Below are 23967 nucleotides of genomic sequence, written 5' to 3' on the forward strand. Positions count from 1 at the left end.
ATTGTTATGAACTGAGGCTTTTGTTAAATGCTTAGCAATTAGCTTTGAGAACAAAAGAAAGAAGGTAAGCAAAACCTACTTTGCTAGACTCAGCAAATAGTCTGAGGTACAAACAGTCCCTCTTGATGACAACAGCTCTCAGAAAACTAATAAACCATTAAACTGTAAACAACATAATCAACACAGGCAAATTTACCTTTTATTTTTAAGTTTACAGTGACTTCAAGGGAATATCTTGAAAGGTGAGTTTTATGTTCTATTAAGTTTCTTCATTTTTCTAGATAGCCTCAAGGGAACAGACTTAGATTAGTAGAATTTTATTTTATTACTTTGATTAATTACCTGCCAAAAAAAAATAGGCCTCTGAATGAATAGGATGTGGCCTTACTAAACAAGCAAAATGGTCATAATAAAATTATATGTGGGACATACAACACATTTAAAAAAAATGATATTCAAGGTCAGCCTGGTATCTTATAAAGTTACTTCTAATGTCAATTTCTGAAACCCAGGCTTCTTGATGTTTAATTTAGTTAGATTGTTACAATTAAATTAAATTGGTATGTATAGTGCATGAACTAAAGAAATATTACTGCCCATGTCATACAGATTAGATAATAGAAGATTTTATTTTTAAGATGGAAGCTATTTTAACTTATAAAGTATAAGATTTCAAGGAAGCTTAAAGATTGGGTATTTCAGCTTCATTTTCTTTTCCAAAATAAGGATATAAGACAGCAAGGTTTAGAAACTTCTCTGAGGTTAGACGTTGCTTGTTCCTGTCAGCACTAAAACCACCCTCCTGCCTCTGATCCCGGTTCTCACCCAGGACTCCAGTCAGCCCTCACTGCTTCTTTTCCTACCATCTCCTTCCAGGGGAGCCCACGAATATTTAAATTTACCATGTCTACAGTTATAACCTTACAAACTTCCTCTACTTCCCTGATTCAACTTAGATCGATTAAAGTTAATGTTTTCAGAAAAGATCACTTTTCTCTTGTGATTTTGTTGACTGGAATTTAAGGTGTCAGTAAATATAATTTTATTTTTACATTAAGAGTTTATTTGGATATTAGCCTTTGATAACCAGAAAAGTATATTATGGAATAAATGAATGAATGATAATAGATCAGATAAAGTCTTTTTTTTTTTAATTGAAGAACTAGCCCAAAAGCTAAACATTTGCGTAGCCATTATTTTGACTGAAACTTCCTTTAAATGTGTTTCCTTTCCAACCAGCATATGTGAAAAGTGACCTCTTATCCATTTACATACCTACCCAGAAGTCATATGATAGGGTTTTGCGTCAAGCTGTCAATTATGATAACAGACACAATAAGAACAGCCCAAGTGTTGATAGCCTGCTTCCTGACTTCATTGAAAAGTTTGTTGATAGTCCACTTGTGTCCTTTCAATTGCTTGCCTACAATAAAGAAACTACCTTTCAGTGGTTTTCATGTACCTAACTTTGTCTTTGCCATTTCATTTGCCAGGACAGATATTATATAGAGGTTTCAATTAATATATTAATTTTTTTAAAAATCCACCTGGGGAAATTTATTTAAAGGGCCACTTGATGTAACAGAAATTTTCAGTGTAATAAAAAGTACTTTCAAATTCTAGTTTCAAAATTCTATCAAGAAAAGTGTTCAAAATATTTTGATATATGGTAGTCCAGTAACTGAAATAGAAATAATAGCATTATGTAGTCATGCAAGAGATGGAGCATGCTGAAGCTCAAGCACCACTAAAGTCCATGCAGTTGTGATCAGTAATGCAAGGACCTGAGCTGATCAGGCCATTCATTCTGTAGCTCTAGTAATAAAGAGCATCTATAATCACGAGATTCTAATTTTGAGACTATAAAAATAAGCCTTGTGTCTTATAGATGAGAACTTACATGACTTTGCTGTCTCACTTAGGAGAGGCAAAAGGGACCTACCACCCGTGCCATCTAAAGTCTCAACTCTGTATCAAGGTTTATATGCACTTCAATAACTGGTTAAAATAGTAATCTTTTACTGCCACACAAGAAGCTTCTTAGCCACAAAATTTATTTTCAACTTTCAATAAGGTTTTTTATATGTCACATTGATGTAAAGATTTATATTTTAATTATGACCTTGTACTCAAATATAATGTTAATAATCAAATTAACTAAACTGTCTTATAGTGCCAAACTTTCTATGACAGCAAAGAAAAAAGGCCTGTAATTTAACAAATTCATTATGAAGTTGACCAGATGAGGAATTGGTTCTAATTCAAGTAAGTTGTCTCATATTTGTCATTTATACTAAAATTGTTAGACTATAAAATAATTTTTGTATTTGCTAAGTACAATCTATCACTTTGCTAACAATACAGCTCCTCTATTCTTAGGGACAAAACTTAGAAAATGGAATTCCTTCACTGCCTATCATAAAGTGCAGAGTGTTTGCATGAAATATAGGAGAAAAGGAAACACCACATTTTCCTAAACTTCTATGAAGTTATAAAAGAGAGGAAGCCTTGATACTCCTAAAAAAGTTGCAAATCATAAAAAAACATTTCTCAGCAGAGACTAAATAGTTCAGTTTGCCAAAGCAGGACCCATGAGTTCTTCAAGCCACAACACCATTTTCCAATAGAAAAGTTAAAAAGAATGAGGCTCCAATTGAAGTCCTGAATTTAATTTCCTCCATCTCAATAGTAAATGCATGAACTAAGCCAATCATCCCAAAGACAGTCTAGTTCCAGACCCGGAACAACACTCAAGACTATGTAAAGAGATAAAAGAAAATTTTAAAGTCCTGATCAGCTGTCATAAGCTGATTATTATGACTAATTAGAATTGCTTTTACTATCATATTATTATCTGGTTTCCATGAATGTTTTTTGAAATATTCTTCATGATTATGTGTTTTATTTTTTTAGATTCAAATGCAGTGATAGGTGAAATTCCTGAGTCATAAAAGACCTAGTATTTCAGTAATAATCACTATCAAAAGGAACACAGAGATGTATAATTCCCTATAACAACTGCATGTATACCAAGTTAATGGCTATAAAAAAGCATTTACTTTTAGTATTCAGATTTGAAAATATGAATGTATTACTCTTACAAGTGGAATACAGGATTAATTTTAATATTTTCCATCTCAACTTAAGAATGCCAATAGTCAATGCCTATACTAAAAGTTCTGCTTTAGTGTCATTTTGTGGAAATATTTTCATTATGATAATCAAAATGATTCAGCAATTTAAAATTTATTGTTATCTCTAATTTATGGAGAGTATATAAAGTTCTTTTCTAAGAAAAAATAGCACTCAACAATGCACATCAATACTTTTCATAACCTAAAAGGATAAATCTTTATAAAGCAGCCGCCAATGAACTGAAGAATGGACCTGGTGACAATATTTATTCTTACGAGGTCATGTATATGAAAGGCTATGGGGGATGTTTAAAAGAGCCCTCTCAGACTAAAACCATTGCCTTTCTAATTCCGAATTTCTCCTAGCTAATATAAAATGATTGATTACCTTTATTTCATGTACCCCTTGATTTTCCTTTTCATTCATCATTGGGTACTTTAAACCAAATGCATTTAGAACCTGCTGCTAGAAGAGTGGTCTCTTTTAAATCTTTGTAAAGTAATGAAAGGACACAGTAAATCAATCTCATTTCTGCTGTAGAAAAGAATAACCTTTACTCTACTTAAGTCATTTAAACTGTTCCTGTCCCTCTGTTCCTGGATAGTAAACATAAAACTTCATCTTTATGATTCTTTCAAAATTTAAAAGAATAAAAGTAGTAAGGTTTTTCACAAGAGGCTTGCTTTAGTAATATACATGTATAGTACGATATGCATATACATTCATTTTCTTCATGTGTCAAAATTGTAGCTCATTATGGATTTGGCACATTGGGCTTCTTAAATTCAAAAAGTAACACTAACTCATTCATTATATAGAGAACAAATTATCTGTCTGCATGGTATTTAAAACTGAACATTACAGTTTTACCTATGAAGCTTATATCCTGTAGTTTTTTACTTCCAAGGATCAACATATTATAAATTCCATTAATATTGATCATATTTGATCAGACAAATCAAATTTATATTTTAAGAACTCTAACTTGACACTGTCCACTTAAATAAGTTGGTGGTCTTTGATAAAAATAGTTCCATAAATACATATATATATAATATATATATATATACACACACACACACACATGCTTGGAATACTATCTATATTAGGACTCATGTTTTCATGATGCTTCCTAAGTTTTCTTGATTTATCTTTGGATATGTGAAAGGAGACATAACTTTTATATAATGAACTTTTGTGATCATAATTACATAAGGCTCTAAAATTAGTCATAAGTGATAAAAGAATTAAAGCTTCCATAGATTAGGCAGGGCAAGGGAAAGATTGTTTTTAAATGCATGGAATTGGTTATAATATTCTAAATGTGTTTGGGGCAAAAGGTTTAAATAATGGAGGCACATTTTTGTGAATTAAAAATTAACTGGAAATTAGAGATGTGTCATAAAGAATAACGCAAATCCCATGACAAAAATATTTCCAAAAATATGTGAAATGATTTTAAAAGAACAAGTTTCTAAACCTATAAATCCTACATATGTAAAAAATAAAAGAACACAATGAACATATACATTTGTCAAATAGAAGCATATTATAGTAATTATAACACATTTCATATTATAGCAATTTTAGAGGTGAAAAAAGCAGCATTCCAGAGAATTATGTTGAAAAGCCAATGGCTGGCAAACCACTAATTATTACTTGGTATTTTCATAACTGTGTACAGATGTTTTCAGTTAGTTCTCACTCTTTTGTTTTGTTTTGCTTTTTTTTAAAAAAAAAAAAAAAACCTGGCAAAACGTCAAGTATCTTGAATAAGCTATCATCTTTATGATTTTCTCTGAACTCTGCATGTGGTGACCTTTAATGTATGCAGTCTGGCACCTCGGTCTGCAACTAGGCAGGACTTGAAACTTCCACAGAAGCACAGTTAGGGTAGGTAGGCAATAAGTATAAGCTAGGTGGACAGGACTAGAATAAAAGAAGCCAGCATGAGTACCTGTGCAGGCTTACCACATAAGTAAACACTCACACATGTGCACATACAACGTATAAACGAAGAGCAAGTTAGTTAATACTAGCTCTTTCTTATTTATTATAGTCTATTTTTCCCTATGTAATATTTTGCACGTTGTTAATTTCCAACTGCTCTGCTATCAAAACTTGAGCGTAGCAAACATATGCATCACAAAATATATTTAAATTCTGAAGTGGTTAGAATTATTTCTGTCACCCTGTAACTGGAATCATGGGATTTCCACACGGGTATGGTCCATGCTTTGGACTGTGGCTGATTTGTTTATAAACCACCATTAATCCTGGCTGTATATTTTCACAGTCTGGGTAAACACTTCATTTGCATTAAATTTACAGCATTAATGAGATGTGAAATTTAAAATGCTACTTGAAACATAAATGATGAAAGAAAATAGAACAAAAAAAAGTGTTTTATCACATCTGAAATCAGTAAACCAATTTAAACCTATTAAAATAGGAATGATGTGTCGCCTGAGATTTTAGCTTCATAACTCATCTTCCTGGACTAAAATACCAAAATGGGGAGTAAAACATCTGGAAAATATGAAAGAGCTCAAAAACACAAATTGTGTCCTGCTTTTACTCTAATAGGCTTTTACATCAATTTTCAATTTTTGTCTTTGGAAACTATAGGCTAGCTAGTACATCTCAACAGCAAGTAAGATAGAAAATTGCTGTTTGGCTGAAATGCTGTTATTCATGAATGTTGTTAATACATACTACAGAGATGAAAAAGGTCTTGAGCCAATTTGAGAAACCCTGTTCAGAGAGGCAAGAAATAAAGAATAAATGAGAAAATAATTTGGAGAGTGAAATGATCAATTTGTTTCTCAGAAGCCCCGGGAGCCCCGTCTGAGTCCAGATCTGAGAGGCAGAATGGAGGAAAGCACCAATGCAGAAGCGTGGCTACACCATCACACCTGGGTGAAACTTGCCCACCTGTTGCTGATGTAGGAAGGATGGGTCTCTTGGGCTTAGTCCCACATATCGATTGGCTTGAGATGTGCCTGAAGCTGTGTAGGCTGATTAAGGAAGAACAAAAACAAAGATAAAAATTGTGAACTATCAGAATGAACACCCTGTCCATGTAAAAGAAACCCAGAGAAGTGGGACTTGCAACCAAAAAAAAAAAAAAAAAAAGTGTCTCTATTTCTCTTTTGTCAGAGTGAACACTGAGTAATATAAAAGAAGTGGTAGTTGACCTTAAGTCAACTCCTTTATCCCCCTCCCCAAAACTCTTTCCAGTAAATCATATCCCATCGTTTGGGGCTGACATCTTACACTTACGTGCTGCAGTTAGTCCTGCAGAAGAACCAAGGACTGGCGCAATAGAGGGGCTCTTTCCCTGTATCTACCTTTTCACCAGATACTAATTGTCTAAAAATGGAATAATCAATGATGATCTATGATTCTAAATGTAAAAGCAGACAAAGTCTGTCAGGAATAAGTGGAAGCTTTTAATGACTGGACTTAAGCAGATGTGCTTGATGATACAGGATGAAAAACGTCCTGCTTAAAAGTCTCACTCAAAAGAAAATCTATTATTACCAACATGAAGGAGAAACCTATTTTTATTATATCATATAGAATGAATTAACTCAGTGTTTTATTTAATATAAAATTATCTTCAGTTTGATAGAAATGGGTGATGGACGGAGACTTGACTTGGAGTGGTGAACACACAATACAGTGTACTGATGATGTGTTGTAGAGTTGTGCACCTGAAAGCTGTATAATTTTGTTAACCGGTGTCATCCCAATACATTCAATAAAAAAGGAAAAGAAGTTCGATAAGTGTTTTTGAAAAAAAAAAAATCTTTCTTTTCCATAAGCACAAAAAGTCTATTTCTTGTGACTGGTGTTGATAGCATCTTATAAATAATGTCCACCAGCAAAATGCATAGAGTGAATATGCCCTAAATTATATGGCCTCACCTTGCAACTACTCTTTGTATAGGTGCTTTTTGGTACCGAGTTAATTCCCCCCACAAAGAAAAACAAACAAAAGACAACAACCAAAAAAAAAATCCTCTCTATTCGTAAAAATTTTTGTTTCTTTTTCACAAGCAAAGAACTAGGGTATCTTCAGCAATCCCATTGCTCCATGTCAGATTAAACAGAAGAACGACTAAATCTGCACCATTTATGTTACATTTATAGGTCCGAAAAATCTAATCATTATGTTTAGTTAAAATTCATCAGATTAATGAGGAATCCAGACATTAATTTTAAAAAAGCTTTAAAAAAAACAAACAATATATACATTCTGCCATGTTCATTAGAAGAACTGCAGAATTTGATCTATTGAGGATTTTTTAAGTCAACTTTTTAAAATAGAGAAACTGCCCACGATTCACCTTTTAATTATTCCTGCATAAAGGGCCCATGCAAAGGCAGCTAAATGAAGCTGCTGGTCCCTCGTATCGAGGTCTTTGGAATTCAATGCACAGCACGGACAGCTGTACCTCCCATTAGAGAGCTGCACCAGGTCTGTGCTACCCGTTCTTTTTAGCCATGAGAAGGAGGTTTCCATAGCCTCTGTGTTATCCTCAGCTGTACCGGCTTATCAATTCAATGGCCAGTTTCTCATTATCAGTGGTGTCTGGGAAGCTGGAGCTATAAGTTTGTTTCTAGGAAAGAAAAATTACACACTATATTTCTTTACTACAGGAGTGGAAACGGGACTGATGCAACCATCCTTTGAATATTTTGCAATTTTATTGGTAAAATCAGATCCCTTTTTGATCAGCCGGTATGTGAATGTAAGAACAATTAATTAACAAAAAGGCTGATGTACTCTCATAAGTGAGCTGTAATAATTTTGGTCTGATCTTCCCTTAATCTCATCTATTAATATCACTATAGGAGTAGGTACCAGAGTTTCTGGTTTTGATCTTTTATTCTGTGGTAGTTTTTCATCTACTTTTACAAAAAATATTTTCCATTTTCTTTTACTTAAATAGCTGACTTGTTTGTTCAAAGATGCTAAAGCATCCACTTTTAAAATCTGTATGTATTATTTTAGTGACTGTAATATACATAGCAAACCTTCAGAACAAAACAATTTTTAGGCTTCTTTGAATGTGTCCCATCCATCTGTGCATTCAGGAAAGTGTTCACTAGTGTAGGACCCTCTACCAACAACCCAGTTTAACTAAGCACTGAAGGGTTATTACTGATGGGGAACTACAAGCCTATATGGACTTACTAGTTTCTGGGGCCTCATGAATTTTGAGAAAGAAATGTTGAATTCACTGTAGACTCTAAGTATTGCCCAATTTTCTTGTAGGTTCCTGCCTAGGTTTTCAGAAAGCATGAAAAATAAAGAACATTTTTTCTAGTGGCAGAGGACTAAAGAACCAGGGGCGCTTCCAACTGGCTCTGCCATTTCACAGAGGAATTTCCAGAGTACGGAGATTTTTCTGGCCCTAGGTAAGATAAGAGAAGCTCTGAATTTAAGATAAAGCATGTATAATTGATGAGGAGCTTGCTAATTCCTCCTGACTGGCACCTTATCCATTCTGCTCTATCAATCTGTGCACACTAGCTCCAGTTCTAGGAAGCTGGTAGCTTGGATAAAGCCAACTTAAAAAAAAAAAAAAAGGCTGTATAATAATTCCTTGTGTAAATATTCTATGCAAAGAAATCATTTGAGTGATTGGTATGTGCTATGTAAGGGCACTGGCTAAATCTCTTGACATTTAAAATGTTACGGCCATGATAAAAAAAAAAAATCCATAGCACCTGATGTACTATAACAGGCAAAATAATTTTAAAATAATTTTCTTTAAGTTGAAGACAAATAAAAGTGCAGGTAGCTTATATGTGCCTACTCCTAAGCTCTGAGATGTTTGCTGCGCCCAACACTGTGGGATTGTTCTCACAACGACATAACCTACAGTAGTGTAAACATGCAATTATCTCTCAGAGGCACGGATTCAGTCTGCCGTGTGAAGGGGCTTCATTCCTATAGGAATGCTCCCAGAAGTAGCAATTATCTAATCTCTCTTTGGGTGATATCAAAACCTTCCCCACTGAGTTATGTTATTCAGTGCATTTTCAATGTATACCTTGAACAAGCAGACATGACTTATTATTTTTGTTCTAGCTATTGACTCAATCAAGCTTCTCCCTTTTCAAATAGGATCCACTGACTTAAATTTGATAAGAGAGAGCGTGTGACTGCCAGGCCACAGACATGCCTGCTGGTTCCATGTAAATGAGAAATCTCCATCTATTCGGGTAGCTGGAAAAGTTGCCGTGGTATCCACCTTGGATCAGATATCCAATGGTGTCTTTGATGGACATTTCTCATTTCCCTACAGAAATACTTACTGGTTGCTGTAGGTGAAGCTGCCTCACCTTCAGTGGATGTAGTGATGGGTTTAGTATCTGTCATGGTCAGGGTCACAGGTCGCACTGCACTGGGATGGGGAGAGGGTGCCAAGACAGGAGTGAAATGGCCAGGCACTTTCCCTACTACTTGACCACTGCTGTTAGGCTACAAAACAAAAACAGAATGCCGGGTGAAACAATCCAAAAAGCAGTCATCTTGTCCAACAACTCCACTCTGCACACTCGGCCGAGTGGGCCCTGCACACTTTGTAATCGCCACACACACACCCTCTCAAGTCTCAGAGAAGTCGATCAGTGGTTAGTAGTAATACAAATACAAAACAGCAGCATTTAAAAGAAAGTCTTCAACCTTCAAAGCACTTTATGTAGCTTAACTGTCCTTACAACACCCCCAAGAGCCAGGTAGAACAAGTCCTTTCATTTAATAGTCCAGATAGCTCAAGTTGAGACTTAAATGCTTAGCCCAAGGCTAGAACGGAAGTCCTTACTGAGTTTAGTGAGAATTAGAACCAGTGTTTCCTCTCTGCACTTCATCTACTACAATGAGTCAGTTTGGGTTTTCATAACACCATTTTCACCTACATGATAGCAGCATTGATACAAGGAAGACAGGAATATCTAAGATACCAAACACAACAGACTGAGTCATTTCCATCACTTACAGACAAGGCCCATTCTTCTGCATAAAAACCTCTTACGCTTGCTCATACACTTACACTAAGACACACACACATCAGGCAATTAAGATTCTAGGATCGCCACTCAACTTCTGAAGATTTAATAATACCAGCAGATAGAATGGTATATATTAATATTTAGAGCATTGAAAATTTCAGATCCATACAATGATATAAAATGCTGAAACAGGTCTGACCTTCCACCTACAAATAAAAGGGTTCAAAGTCAATTAAAATGTGCTGAAGTCAAGCAGAGAGCAGTCAGATATAAGCTATTATTTGAGTTATCCTTCCATTGCTGGGCATGAAGAGTTACACAAAACATTTATTGTTGACATTTGTGGGAATTAACTGAGAAAATCCCCAGGACAATGATAGAAAAGATATTATCATCTGAATTTTAGCCCGGGGTACAAAAATAGTACCTGTGTTAAGAGACAAAATCCTAAAGGTACACTGTCTGAAGAAATACTTGAATGTATTTTTCTAGACAGAGAATGCTATTTTTAATTAACACTCATGTTGGAATTCTCCACTGCATAGTGTATATAACAATTTGCTATGAGGGTATTCATACAAATATTTTGTCTTAATTATCTGCACTGTGAAAAGCAAAGAAAACAATGAAGCAGACTATTTATCTAAATGCCTATATATGTTACAAGTAGATATTTTTCAGAGAAAATGTGGAATAGCTAGTAATATTTAAATACTGTAACTTAGAGACATGCACCAGCGCTTCACTTGGGTTCCTCAGAGGGCCGTATTATTCATTCTATAAAGAAAATGGACTTCTTGAATATCCCGACAATTCATCATGAGTAATTTTAAGCATTTAACTTTATGTCAGGAAAATTGACCAGAGTTTCCCCTTACGGAAGCCTAAGAGTTATAGCTTAACTAATTTTATTTAAAATATTCCATTAAATAGCATGACTGTCTCACTCTAATTGGTGCAGCAGCAATGTAATTAATCTCCAGTTTGCTATGGGGAGGGCAAGGCAGCTCAGTTGTTGACTTAACAATCAAAATAAGTGCAGTGCCGGAGGATACTGGGAAGGAAAAGTTGATTACAGGTGAACAAGTACTCATTTTTTCCCTCATTTTAAGGTCTAAAATAGTGAATATTAAGAGTCCTATTTTAAAATGCAAATTAATTGGTTTAAAGGTAGAGTTAAATATCAAAGCAGATATAATGTTCCTTCAAAAAACAATCTGCAGTTTTTTACAAAGACCCATTTTTTTCCCCAAGAGGAAAAAGTTTGTTTCTAAAGTAGACCATCAACTTCTGGTTATTTGCACATTGCAAAAGACTGCTTTATACATCTCACTCAAGAAAGAACAGTCTCATTTTACCATTGGTGGGATATTATTCAGTGGTAAAAAGCATTTCTAGATACTGTGTTCACCAAAACAGTTTGGCAATACCTACCTGGCAGCGTGGAACTGAAGAATGACAATAATGTCAAAAAAATGCTCTGACAGAATATGATATCACCATGCCCATTCTGCAAGATTTGTCCACTAGAATTTAATAGACATGAACCAACAAATGTTTCATTTAAAAATAATAATAAAAGCGACAAAGAAAGAATGCCCAAGCCAATACAGTCAACTTTGCTGAAACTTGGGTCAGAAGAATGAGAGGGTTATTTCTTTTCAGTTTTCTACTAGTTCAAACACATGAAACTAGACTATAAAGCCTCTCTTTTAATGGCATTAATAGATGAACATTCATACTGTAGATATGAGAAGACATCTCATCTGAAGATGAAGTTGAACAGCATTAGGAAAGGATTATCCTACTTCGTACCTTGCTCCTATTATACAAAATCCTGAGAGGAGATTTTTTTGTTAATTGAGATGAGAATAAGAAGATTCTCTTAGAAGCTGTATCTTTACCTTGAAAATATGAAGAAAAACTGAGAATAATACTGGCAGATTATCACCTAATATGTCCTCTTAACCGATAAAGAAATTGAAATATACGTAAAACAAGCACTGAATAATTAAAGAAATGTGTAACACTAAGGGCCTGATTTTAATTTGCATAATTTTTCCCCTAACAGCACCTAATTAAGACATCAGTTAAAAAAAATCCAATGGAACTCTAAGATTTTCCACACTGAATTAATGTTAAGGACTTTTAATGGATGTCTTAATTAGACTTTGTTATTCATGGAAATTCTACACAAATTAAAATCAGACCTTATGTGCACTGCTCCTAGCTGAGTCTAGCAGAATACGCTGTGGAACTGAGACTTTTGAAGCCATGCTCTAACAGTACGTTTAATTTCTAAACTGATATACTAAGATCCTACTGTTTTATTTAGTAAGTAGTATTACAGTCAATAAAAGTGCCAAACCGTTTGGACATTTTCTTCTAAAATACTAATTGCTTAACTTCAAATTCAAAAGTTGAGAACGTAGCTTAGTATTATTAGTCCACAGAGCTAAAAGAAAAGGTAACTTTTTAAGTACTCCAAATGGTGGTGGGCATGTTATTCAAAATAAAACATTCAGAAAGGACTGTTTTGCTCCATTTTTAACCATTATACTAAGACTAAGGGGTTTTAAAAAAATATTTCTCTGTTAAATCTAAATTAATATGCACATACTACTTACTGTATATGCACATTTTAAGAACTGAACAGCATTAATAACAGAATGTTTACGAAAAATCCCTCAGAGCACTGAAGGGAGTCTCCAGAATAAAGCAGCAAAGCCAAATACCAGACTACGCAATCATAATCACATGACAGATTTTGGATATTATAATTATTGATAGATCCCGTTTTGGCCCAAAGGCTATCTACTTGCTGGTGGAAATTTTTCTTATACCAAATCTCTATGAAGCGCGGCCTCTCTATAGAAGAAACCACATGTTTAGAGAGTGAGAAAGGCACATGAGTCACTACACTTACACAATGAATCCCTAAAACCACTGCACAATGTTTACAGAAAAAAAAAAAAGAAAGGAAAAAAAGACACTTCTGGTAATGTCACTCATTATTAAATGTAGTCATGTCTGTGCAAAGAATATTCAAGTAGTCATCAAACATTGAGAATGTTTACATTACCAAAGCTTATTTTAATACCTAATAGTTAGTCTATAAATACAACCGTAAGTTCTTTTGTGTGTGTTTATTTTAGCGCATACCTTGCTCTTGCCTGAAATAAGCACTCTGTCTCTGTGTCAAGCCAGGTATTTCAGAGGTGTGAACTCCAGCTCAGAGCTTTTTTGTCAATGTACTTTCTGCATAAACTTTCTCTTCAGTCAATAAAAATCCAAAAACATCAAACCAAAAACATCTTCACAAATGTGCCCCTTTGGGGCAACACACTTCCTACCTGTCATTCAGTCACCTTTAAATAAAAACTTATTGAGTCACCAAGACACTTCCTGAAGATGGATTTCAAAGGCTTGTTGTTCTGCCAGACATAACTGTCTGAGTAAGCTCCACGTCTTAGGGTTAGACCTGTTCCATCTCCCTTAGGCTCTAATCTTATTTTCTCGCTCATTTTTACCTGGCTGGTTTGTGGACTGGATGGGTCATAAGAAGGTACATAGTTCTTCAGAGTATCCTGAGGATTCAGGTGGGGAGGATATCTGATTGTTGGATGAGAAAAGTAGCTTGATGGGGCTGGAGGAAGAATAGCCTGCGTTGGAAATGGCAACGGTGAGGGTGGAGGTGGAGTTCGAGTTGAGATGACTGCAGAAAACAGAAAGAAAAGACAGACTCATTAGCTGTTTTCTTTAATGTACCACACTGATCATAAAGAACGCTGTGATACTGTCAAAAAGGATAGCTACTCATTTTGTCCCCATGACTTAACCAAACTCTCCTAAAATAGGAGTTAGCCTTTTACTCTTATTCTCAATGCCAGTACTGCTAAGCCCACAAAGACACAACCCCCACTCTAAGGAATTAACCACCTTGCTTTCTAGATCTAAGAATGATTAAAAAAGGAGTTTCTCTTTCATAGATTAAGCCAATACTTCATAAAACATTTCTTTAAGCCAAGTTACTCCCCATAAGAACACATTCTGTAATCAGGAAATCTTTGTCTCATAAGTCCAGACCAACCCATAGCATTAATTAGAGGGAAGGAGATCCACAATTTTCTACCAAAATTCAAAGCAGAAGTGTAATCTAATTTTAAATAAATATTTTCTCTATACATCCTAGTGCATAGTTGGCCACAACGAAAGCCAATAATTAATAAACAATAATAACCTGATCATTGTATAAATGCTTATGAATATATGAACGTAGAGCCTGGGAACTCTTTCTCCTAATAAAAATGTTCCTTTCATAACCAAAAAAAAAAAAAAAAAAGCTGTATTCTTTGCTGTATTCTTTTTTTATTTAGAAAATTAATTTTAACAGGGTGACATTGATCAATAAGTGTATACAGATTTCAGGCAAACATCACTCCATCATTTGAATAGTCAATTATGTTGTATACCCATCACCTAAAGCCAAATCATTTTCCGTCACCTTATATTTGTCCCACTTTACATCTTTCCCCCAACCGCCCCTCCCCTTCACCTAAATCACCTTCCCCCTGGTAACCACAGCACTCTTATCTATGTCCATGAGTCTCAGCTTTGTATTCCACCTATGTGTGAAATCATACAATTTTTAGCTTCTTCTGATTTACTTATTTCACTCAGTATAATGTTCTCAAGGTCCATCCATGTTGTTGTAAATCACCCTATGTCATCATTTCTTATGGCTGAGTAGTAGTATTCCACTTTAGATATATACCACATCTTCTTTATCCAATTCTCTATCGAGGGGCACTTTGTTTCCATGTCTTGGCCACTGTGAATAACGTTATGATAAACATGGGGGGTGTACATGTCTTTACATGACAATGTTTTCGAGTTTTGGGGATACCCAGTAGAGGGCTTGTGAGGTCCTTTGGTAGTTCTGTTCTTAATTTTTTGAGGAACCACCATACTTTCTCCCATAATGGTTGTACTACTTTACATTCCCACCAACAGTGAATGAGGGTTCCTTTTTGTCCACAGCCTCTCCAACATTTGTTATTACCTGTCTTGTTGATAATAGCCAATCTAAGAGGTGTGACATGGTACCTCATTGTAGTTTTGATTTGCATTTCTCAAATAGCCACTGAAGATGAGCATTTTTTCATTTATCTGTTGGCTTCTTGGGAGAAATGTCTGTTCATGTCTTCTTGAGAGAAGTGTCTGCTCATGTTCTCCCCCCATTTTTTAATTGGATTCATTTGTTTGTTGCTGAGCTTAGTGAGTTCTTTGTATATTTTGGATATTAACCCCTGATAGGAGTTGTTGTTTGCAAATATTCCACTTTTTTGGCTGTCTGTTTGCTTTGTTGTCAGTTTATTTTGCTGTGCAGAAGCTTTTTAGTTTGATATAGGACCATTCATTTATTTTTGCTTTCACTTCCCTTGCCTTTGGGGTCAAACTCATAAATTGTTCTCTATGGCCAAGGTCCATGAGCTCAGTACCTATGTTTTCTTCTATGTAATTTATTGTTTCAGATCTTATGTTTAGGTCTTTTATCCATTTTGAATTAATTTTTGTGCATGCGGACAAATTGTAGTCAAGTTTCATTCTTTTGCATGTGGCTTTCCAGTTTTCCCAGCACCATTTATTGAAAAGCCTTTCTTTTCTCCATTGTGTGTTTTTGACTCTTTTGTCAAAGATAATTTGACCATATACATGTGGTTATATTTCTGGGCTCTCAATTCTGTTCCATTGGTCTATATGTCTATTTTTCTGCCACTACCATGCTGTTTTGATTATCGTGGCTCTGTAGTATAATTTGAAGTCATATATTGTAATACTTCCAGCTTTGTTCTTTTTTCTCAGAAGTGCTTTGGCTATTTCAGGTTTTTTTTATGGTTCCACACAAACCTGGTGACTTTATATTCCATTTCTTTAAAAAAAAGATATTGAAATATTGAAGGGAATTGCATTAAATTTGTATATCGCTTTAGGTATTATGGCCATTTTAACTATGTTGATTCTTCCAATCCATAAACATAGAATATTGTTCCATTTCATGTCTTTTTCAATTTCCTTTAATGATGCTTTGTAGTTTTCAGTATATAGATTCTTTATATTCTTTGTTAAGTTTATCCCCAGGTATTTAATTTTTCTTGTTGCAACTGAAAAAGGGATTATTGTTTTGAGTTCATTTTCCAAAGTTTCACTGTTTGCATATATGAAAGAGATAGACTTCTGTATATTGATTTTGTATCCTGTGACCTTACTGTTGGTTTATTAGTTCTATTGGTCTTTCTGTGGAGTCTTTGGGGTTTTCTATATACAGGATCATGTCAATCACAAAAAGTGAAACCTTTACTTCTTCTTTTCTGATTGGAATGCCTTTTAATTGTTTCTCTTGTCTGATGATGGCTCTGGCTAAAGAATAGAGAGTGGGCTGCCTTGTCTTGCTCCTGATTTTAGAGGAAAAACTTTCAGTTTTTCACCATTTAATATGATGTTAGCTGATGGTTTGTTATATATGGCTTTTATTATGTTCAGGTATTTTCCTTCTATATCCATTTTATTGAGTGTTTTCACCTTAAAGGGATATTGTATCTTATCAAATGCCTTTTCTGCATCTACTGATAGGATCATATGATTTTTGTTTTGTTGATATGGTGTATTACGTTATATATATATAATAAATATGTATTTTTCTATGGCTTTAGGCAACCCCTGTGTTTTGGTCATTTGACCCCCACTGGGGTCACGACCCACAGGTTGAGAACCGCTGCATTAATTGATTTATGTATGCTGAACAATCCTTGTGGTCCTTGATTGTGATATATTATTTTTTTAATGTGTTGTATTCAATTTGCTAGTACTTTATTTAAGATTTCTGTATCTGTATTCATTAGAGATATTGGTCTGTAGTTCTATTTTTTTTGTAATGTCCTTGCGAGGTTTTGGTATGAGGATTATATTGGCCTCATAAAATGTGTTAGGGAGTACTGCTTCTTCTATTTTTTGGAAGACTTTGAGAAAAATAAGAACCAAATCTTCTATAAATGTTTGGTAGAATTCACTAGTGTAACCATCTGTACCCAGACTTTTATTTTTGGGGGAGGTTTTTGATAGTTGTTTCTATTTCCTCCCTGCTAATGGGGTCTATGTAGACTTTCCACTTCTTGGTGACTCAGTCTAAAAAGATTGTATAGTTTTAGGAATTTATCCATTTCTTCTAGATTGTTGAATTGAGTGCCATTAAAATTTTTTCATAGTATTCTACAATGAGCCTTTGTATATCTATGATGTCTGTGGTAATTTTTCCTCTTTCATTTTGGATTTTTTTTATATGAGTCTTTTCTCTTTTTTCTTTAGTGAGTCTAGCCAGGAGTTTATCAATTTTATTGACCTTTTCAAAGAACCAGCTCTTTGTTATATTAATTTTTTCTATAGTTTTTCTGTTCTCTATTTCATTTATTTCTGCTCTAATTTTTACTATTTTCTTTCTTCTTCTAATTTTGAGTTGCCTTTGTTCTTCTTTTTATAGTTCCTTAAGATGTGATATTAAACTGTTTATTTGGGATTTTTCTTGATATAAGCCTGTAATGATATAAACTTCCTCTTATTACAGTGTTTGCAGCATCCCAGAAAGTTTGATATGTCATTTTCATTAGCCTGTATATCTCTTTTGATCTCTGCTTTTATTTCTTCTTTGACCCAGTCTCTTTTTACAAGTGTGTTGCTTAATTTCCACATTTTTATGGGTTTCTTTACTTCTCTTTTGCAGTTGAGTTCTAATTTTAAAGCCTTGTGGTCAAAGAACATGCTTGGTATAATCTCAATCATCCTGAATTTGTTGATGTTAGTTTTGTGACACAACATATGGTTTATTCTTGAGAATTTTCATGTACACTGGAGAAAAATGTGTAGTCTAAAGTTCTGGGATAAAATGACCTGTAAATGTCTATGATGTCCATTTGGTCTAGTGTATCGTTTAAGGCTGATATTTCTTTATGAATTTTTCTGTTTGAATGATCAATCTAGAGTTGTGAAAGGTATATTGAGATCTTTAAGTATAAATATGTTTTTGTCTGTTTCTATTTTTAGGTCAGTTAGTAGATGTCTTATATATTTTAGTGCTCCCTAACTTGGTGCAAATATATTAAGCAGCGTTATGTCTTTTTGATACAATGTCACCTTTATCATTATGAAATGACTATCTTTGTCTCTTGTTACCTTTGTTGTCTTAAAGTCAGCATTGTCAGATATGAATATGGCTACACTTGCTTTTCTTTGGGTATTATTTGCTTGGAGAATTGTTTTTCAACCTTTCACATTGAGCCTACTTTTGTCCTTGAAGCTTAAATGTGTCTCTTGAAGGCAGCATATGATTGGGTTTTGCTTTTTGATCCAATCTGCTACTCTATGTCTCTTTATTAATGAGTTTAGGGTAATTATTGACACTTCACGGTTTCCTATAGCCATTTTATGTATTGTTTTCTGATAGGTCTGTGTCTCATTTTGTTCTTCTCTTTCATTTTTCTGTCAGTTGTTTTTGTGTGGTGGTATTCCATACTTTTCCCTGCTTCTTCTTTTTATAAGGTACATGTTTTAGTAGTGGCATTTTTGTGGGTGGTTACCTTTAGGTTATTAAAAGAAAATTTGTCATAAGAGTCCATTATCATATGAGTGCTTTTGCACTCCATCCTCCTTTGCTATTGCTGATATTTATACCCTCCCCTTTTATGTTATTGTTGTCACACATTATTCTTGTTTTTATTGTGATCTTATTGGAGCTTTTATTTGTAGTTTTGTTTTGTTTTCTTCTTTGTGTCTGGTCAAATAACCCCATTTAGTATTTCCTACAGTGGTGTTTTCTGTTGATATATTCTGTTCACTTCTGTTTGTCTGTGAAAGTTTTTATTTCTTTTTCATATTTGAAAGATAGCTTTGGTGGATATAGTATTCTTAGCTGGTAATTCTTCTCTTTCAGTACTTTGAATGTTTGGGTCCACTCTTTTCTGGCTTGTAGGATTTCTTCTCAGAAATCTGATGATAACCTAATGAGCTTTCCCTTATGTGTTATATTCTTCTTTTTCTTAGCTGCCTTGAGGATTCTTTCTTTGTCACTGATTTGTGACAATTTCATTATGATGTGCCCTGGAGTAGGTCTGTTTGGGTTAAGGTAACTCGGTGTTCTACATGCTTCTAGGATTCGAGGCTCTAACTCCTTCCACAGGCTTGGGAAGTTCTCATCAATTATTTGTTTAAATAGGTTTTCCATTCCCTTCTCCCTCTCTTCTTCTGATATACCCATTATTTTTATATTGCTCTTTCTGATGGAGTCAAACAGTTCTTGTAGAGCTCTCCCATCTTTTTTATTTTGTGAGTCTCTTTCTTCTTCTCTCTGTAGTATCTCTAGTTTCCTGTCTTCCATGTCACTGATTCTCTCCTCTATCTGGCCTATTCTATTAACTAAACTTGCAACCTCACTTTTCAGTTCGTACATTGAGTTTCTCATCTCTGTTTGGTCCTTTTTTAAAGTTTCAATCTCCTTGGTAAAGTACTCTTTTTGTTCATTAATTTGTATTTTGAGCTCATTAAATTGTCTTTCAGTGTTTTCTTGCAACTCATTGTATTTTTTTAGAAATTCAATTTTGAATTCTCTGTCACTTAATTCCAAGGTTTTCATGTAATCAAGATTTTTTTTCTGGAGATTTTTGATTATCAATCTGAACTATGTCTCTATCTTGGGTTTCCATGATGTATGATTTCTCTTTCCTTGATGGTTTTTGATAGCAGTATTGTTAATAACTCTAACAAGGGCCCTGGCCAGTTGGCTCAGCAGTAAAGCATCGGCCCGGTGTGTGGAAGTCCCAGGTTTCATTCCCAGTCAGGGCACAAAGGAGAAGCACCCATCTGCTTCTCCACCCTTTCCCCTCTCCTTCCTCTCTTTCTCATTCTTCCTCTCCCACAGACAAGGCTCCATGGGAGCAGAGTTGGCCCAGGCACTGATGATGGCTCCATGGCTTCCTCCTCAGGTGCTAGAATGGCTCCAGCTGCAAGGCAGCAATGCCCCCGATGGGAAAAGCATCGCCCCCTGATGGCAATGCAGGTGGATCCCGTTTGGGTGCACGCGGGAGTCTGTCTGACTGCCTCCCCACTTCTAACTTTGGAAAAATATAAAAAAGATTAAAAAAAGAACCCTAACAAGGAGTGATTTTATTTCCAGTAGCTCTTGCTATACTATAGTTTTGGCTCTGTGAAATTCTTGGGCAGATATCCACTGTCATAGTGATGTTGGCAGGGCCAGAATCACAGTGGTGGGTAGGGTGTGTTGTGGGGGCTGCTTTGCAGTTGGCTTTTCTGCTTTAACAGTGGTGGTTTCAGGTTTCCCATTGTTCTTCCCCACATCTCAGCCACCAGGGGGATCATATACAGAGCACTTCCACTTTTCAGGGGAGAGAGCAGCCCCAGAAAGTCAGCTATGGGGGGCCCACCACCACCCCTCTATATACTGCTTGGAGAGAGAGGTGGGATCTGGGCGGCTAGGGATGCATACTTTTGTTTTCCCTGACACTGCAGAGTGTGGGCAACTGGTAGAGCACTGGCATAGGTTGTGGTGAGTGTACAGTGCCACGTGGGCTGATCTTTGTGGGTTAAGCACCCACTGATGGGGATCATGCCTCGCAGAGAGAGCCAGGCACTTTGGGCTGGGTGCTCACCAGTGGAGCAAGTGCTGCAAGCTGAGCACAGGCCCACACAGGTTGTTTGCAAGCCAAGTAACACAGGCAGTCCTCGATAACCCTGTGTCTGATTGTGCCCACCTTAGTTCAGTTCTTTCCCCCCCCCCCCCAGTTTCTACATTTCTCCTGGCTCAGAATAAAACTCTCTTCCTGAGTCCAGCAAGGAGAGAGAAAAATGCAGTCCTCTGCATTCTCTCCTCTCCAGAGCCCACTGCTGATATGTTTTATCTTCTGCCCCCCTTTTCAACCCCTGGCACCTTCAGTCCATTCATTGCATGGATCTTGCAGGAGTGCCTACGAGCCCAGCTGGGGTTCCTTTTCTGCATTATAGTTATTCAATTTATTGAAATTTTAAGAGGAGAGATCAGAAGTCTGTCTCATGCTGCCATTTCTCTGACATCATAGTTCTATTCTTTATTTTTCTTCCCACTCTTAACTTTCACTATATGTAGCTTAAAAGATATTAAAGTAAGACCAAAAATAAAATCCACGGAAATGTGAATTTATACTTTCATACAGACATTAACTTACCTAAAATTATATATTTTGTAAAAGGAAATAATATATAAAACATCTGCAATGTGGGCAGTGTTTAATAATATTATAACTTTTCAACATTAGTATGACTGCTATTTATTGCTTAGTTTCTAAAATATAAATCTTAAGTTTGAAAAATGGGGAAAGACTATAACTACATGATTATTATCTCTATAATGTTGAGGAAAACAATCACATAAGTACAAATTAAGAGTACCAACCAGTATAATGTATGTAGAAGTAAAGATTAAATGTCTGTTTCTATATAATATTTTGATCCAAGCCATAGAAAATTGCATATGATAAATGTTTAGTGTTTTATGAGATAATATATCAAAAATATGAAAAAATAAATTCTTTCCATGACCTAGAAATAAAAATCATCTGTAATTATTTATTTCCAACATTATAATTATCTGCAAAAAAATTTTTTTTAAAGAAATATTACTTTATCTTCCCCAACAATGCCCACAATTCCAGAATCTTCTGAATTGTTGTTACAATGAAGATTCCTGGGCCTAACCACAGACCTTCTGCATGAGGACAGCCAGGGGTGAGGCACCAGAAAGAACCTTTTAAATAGCGCCTCACAGAACCTCTCCACACACTGAAGTTTCAGTGTCCTCCATCACAGGGAAGCACTGCAGAAAACAACTGCCATAATTCTTAAAGCTCCTTATTAAAATATCACTCTATGTAAGAAGTATATACTTCTGAAAGTATAATTTAAAAAAATACAAACACCTAAATTAGATTGGACATCTTTTCACTTCATGTCGAAGTGCTCTTAATCTCAGCTCAGTTTAACATGGTTGTCACTCATATCTGTACACAGAACTTAGAAGGTTATTGCTTATTTTTATATTGATTATTTTTAAATCTCATTTTTAATTTTTAAAGAAGGATTTGATATTGTTACTTAAAGTACATATGTGAAATGTCATATTCTTTTTCCTATTTAAATTAAGATATTAGACATAACATCAAGCCCATAGAAAAAACTGTGTGTATCAAACAATTGTCAAAGAAAGGTATCTCTTATTTTTTTTCTTAATTTCATTCCCAAATAGTTAAATATTGATTTTCTTATAGAAAATTATACACACACACACACAGAAATAGCAGCTATGTATCTCAATGCCTCTAGAAATACTCTAAACTCAGCAACATACTAAAATCACATCTTTTTCTTGGTAAAACATATAGAGTTAAGACCAACCCTGAAGCTATACTTAAAAAAACCAGGTACTCCATATTTTCTAATTTCTTGTTATTATAATCTTTCCAACAAAGGCAATGTAAAGATAGATAAATAAATTATTATCTAACTGTATGGCTTTGAAAATATTTCCTCACATATTGATAAGAAAAAATATTTCATTAGATTTTAACACTCCTTCTTTTGACTGAGCAAATATGGTCACCATCATTATAATAAAAACTTGTGCTCCATCCCTGAGGATTTGAGCCCTGTAAATAAGAGGGAGGCTTCTCCTCTATGATTGAAACTTCTCACCACTGTGTGCAACTCCAGGTATTCCGGGATGGTGGTGCTGGGGGAAAGTGCTCAACCTTGGGGAAGAATCCTGTGGAGATGTAGAGCTGAACAATGGCTTTTCAGGCTTCTTCATAGTAGTTGGAGAAGACATATCTGCAAAGGAAGAGGGGAAAACCCAGCGTTATGACTTTCTTCAGCTATAAGGTTCAGATTAACATAACAAGAGATCTAATTTCCCACATTTTATTATTTTTGGGATTTTGGCTCTTTTACAAAATATATACTGAGGGTCAAAGATCTAGCTATGTCGGCGCTTAGAAATACATGTCAGAAACAGTCCCCATTGTCTCATTGCAATTATCATCAGAATGATTCTTACTAATGAGTAAATCTTGAGCTTCTGAAAAACTAAGTATCACGTTTCCATTGGCCCCTTGGCTTACACCAAGGTCCCTTTTACCTCAGCATTTTAGTCTTAGATTTCTATGATTCAGGGGTTTGTATTTTCACTTACTGACTATACTGTGGGGGGAAAAAAAAACCCAGAGGAACTCCTGGAGCAAATGTGAGAAACAACCTTTGGGTACACTGGTAAGTATATTATTGATTTCACATCTTTTGTGGAAAACTCATTACTTGTTTGGCAAGAAAAAAAATACATTCCTTAATTTGGTCATTCTGCAATTATTTATTGGGTCCCTCTCTTTGCCAAGTAAAGTTAGGATATTAAAAATAAAAGTAACTGCTGCTAGAGGGATAATCTGCATCAGTGGAGAGAAAAATAAGAAAATAGGGGTCGACAGTTGAGAAGTGGGTAGTGTGTGGAGAGTAGAGGTGTTGTGGTGTGTGCATCTACTTCTCCAGCTCACTTCACAGAAGCGGTGATCCCCTCAGCCCCCACCCCAGTGACAAACAGTGCCCCCAGTTTCTCCATTTTTAAAATGTGGATGGGGATGGCATACTGAGAGAGAGGAAACATTCTGAGAAGGAGGGCCATAAAACATGCAAGTAACACAAACGGTCTGTGGAATGAAG

General features: G+C 35.2%; 1 protein-coding gene across 11 annotated transcripts in view; it reads right to left on the reverse strand.

Annotated features, from left to right (window-relative positions):
* The window catches only part of NFIB (nuclear factor I B), a 240223-nt gene that overhangs the window by 18447 nt on the left and 197809 nt on the right, over positions 1–23967 (reverse strand). For 5 of the 11 annotated variants that reach the window (XM_066368183.1, XM_066368181.1, XM_066368178.1 and 2 more), the window contains 4 exons: positions 22951–23085; positions 13692–13876; positions 9466–9631; positions 6070–6152 (listed from right to left, as the gene is read on the reverse strand). In XM_066368183.1, the coding sequence (XP_066224280.1) occupies positions 6070–6152; positions 9466–9631; positions 13692–13876; positions 22951–23085 (569 nt within the window). The remainder of the gene's footprint in view (positions 1–6069; positions 6153–9465; positions 9632–13691; positions 13877–22950; positions 23086–23967) is intronic. The other 6 variants (XM_066368187.1, XM_066368186.1, XM_066368185.1 and 3 more) reach the window with 3 other exon arrangements.

Source organism: Saccopteryx leptura, chromosome 2 (assembly GCF_036850995.1).
Source record: "Saccopteryx leptura isolate mSacLep1 chromosome 2, mSacLep1_pri_phased_curated, whole genome shotgun sequence".
In the NCBI taxonomy this organism is placed as follows: Eukaryota; Metazoa; Chordata; class Mammalia; order Chiroptera; family Emballonuridae; genus Saccopteryx; species Saccopteryx leptura.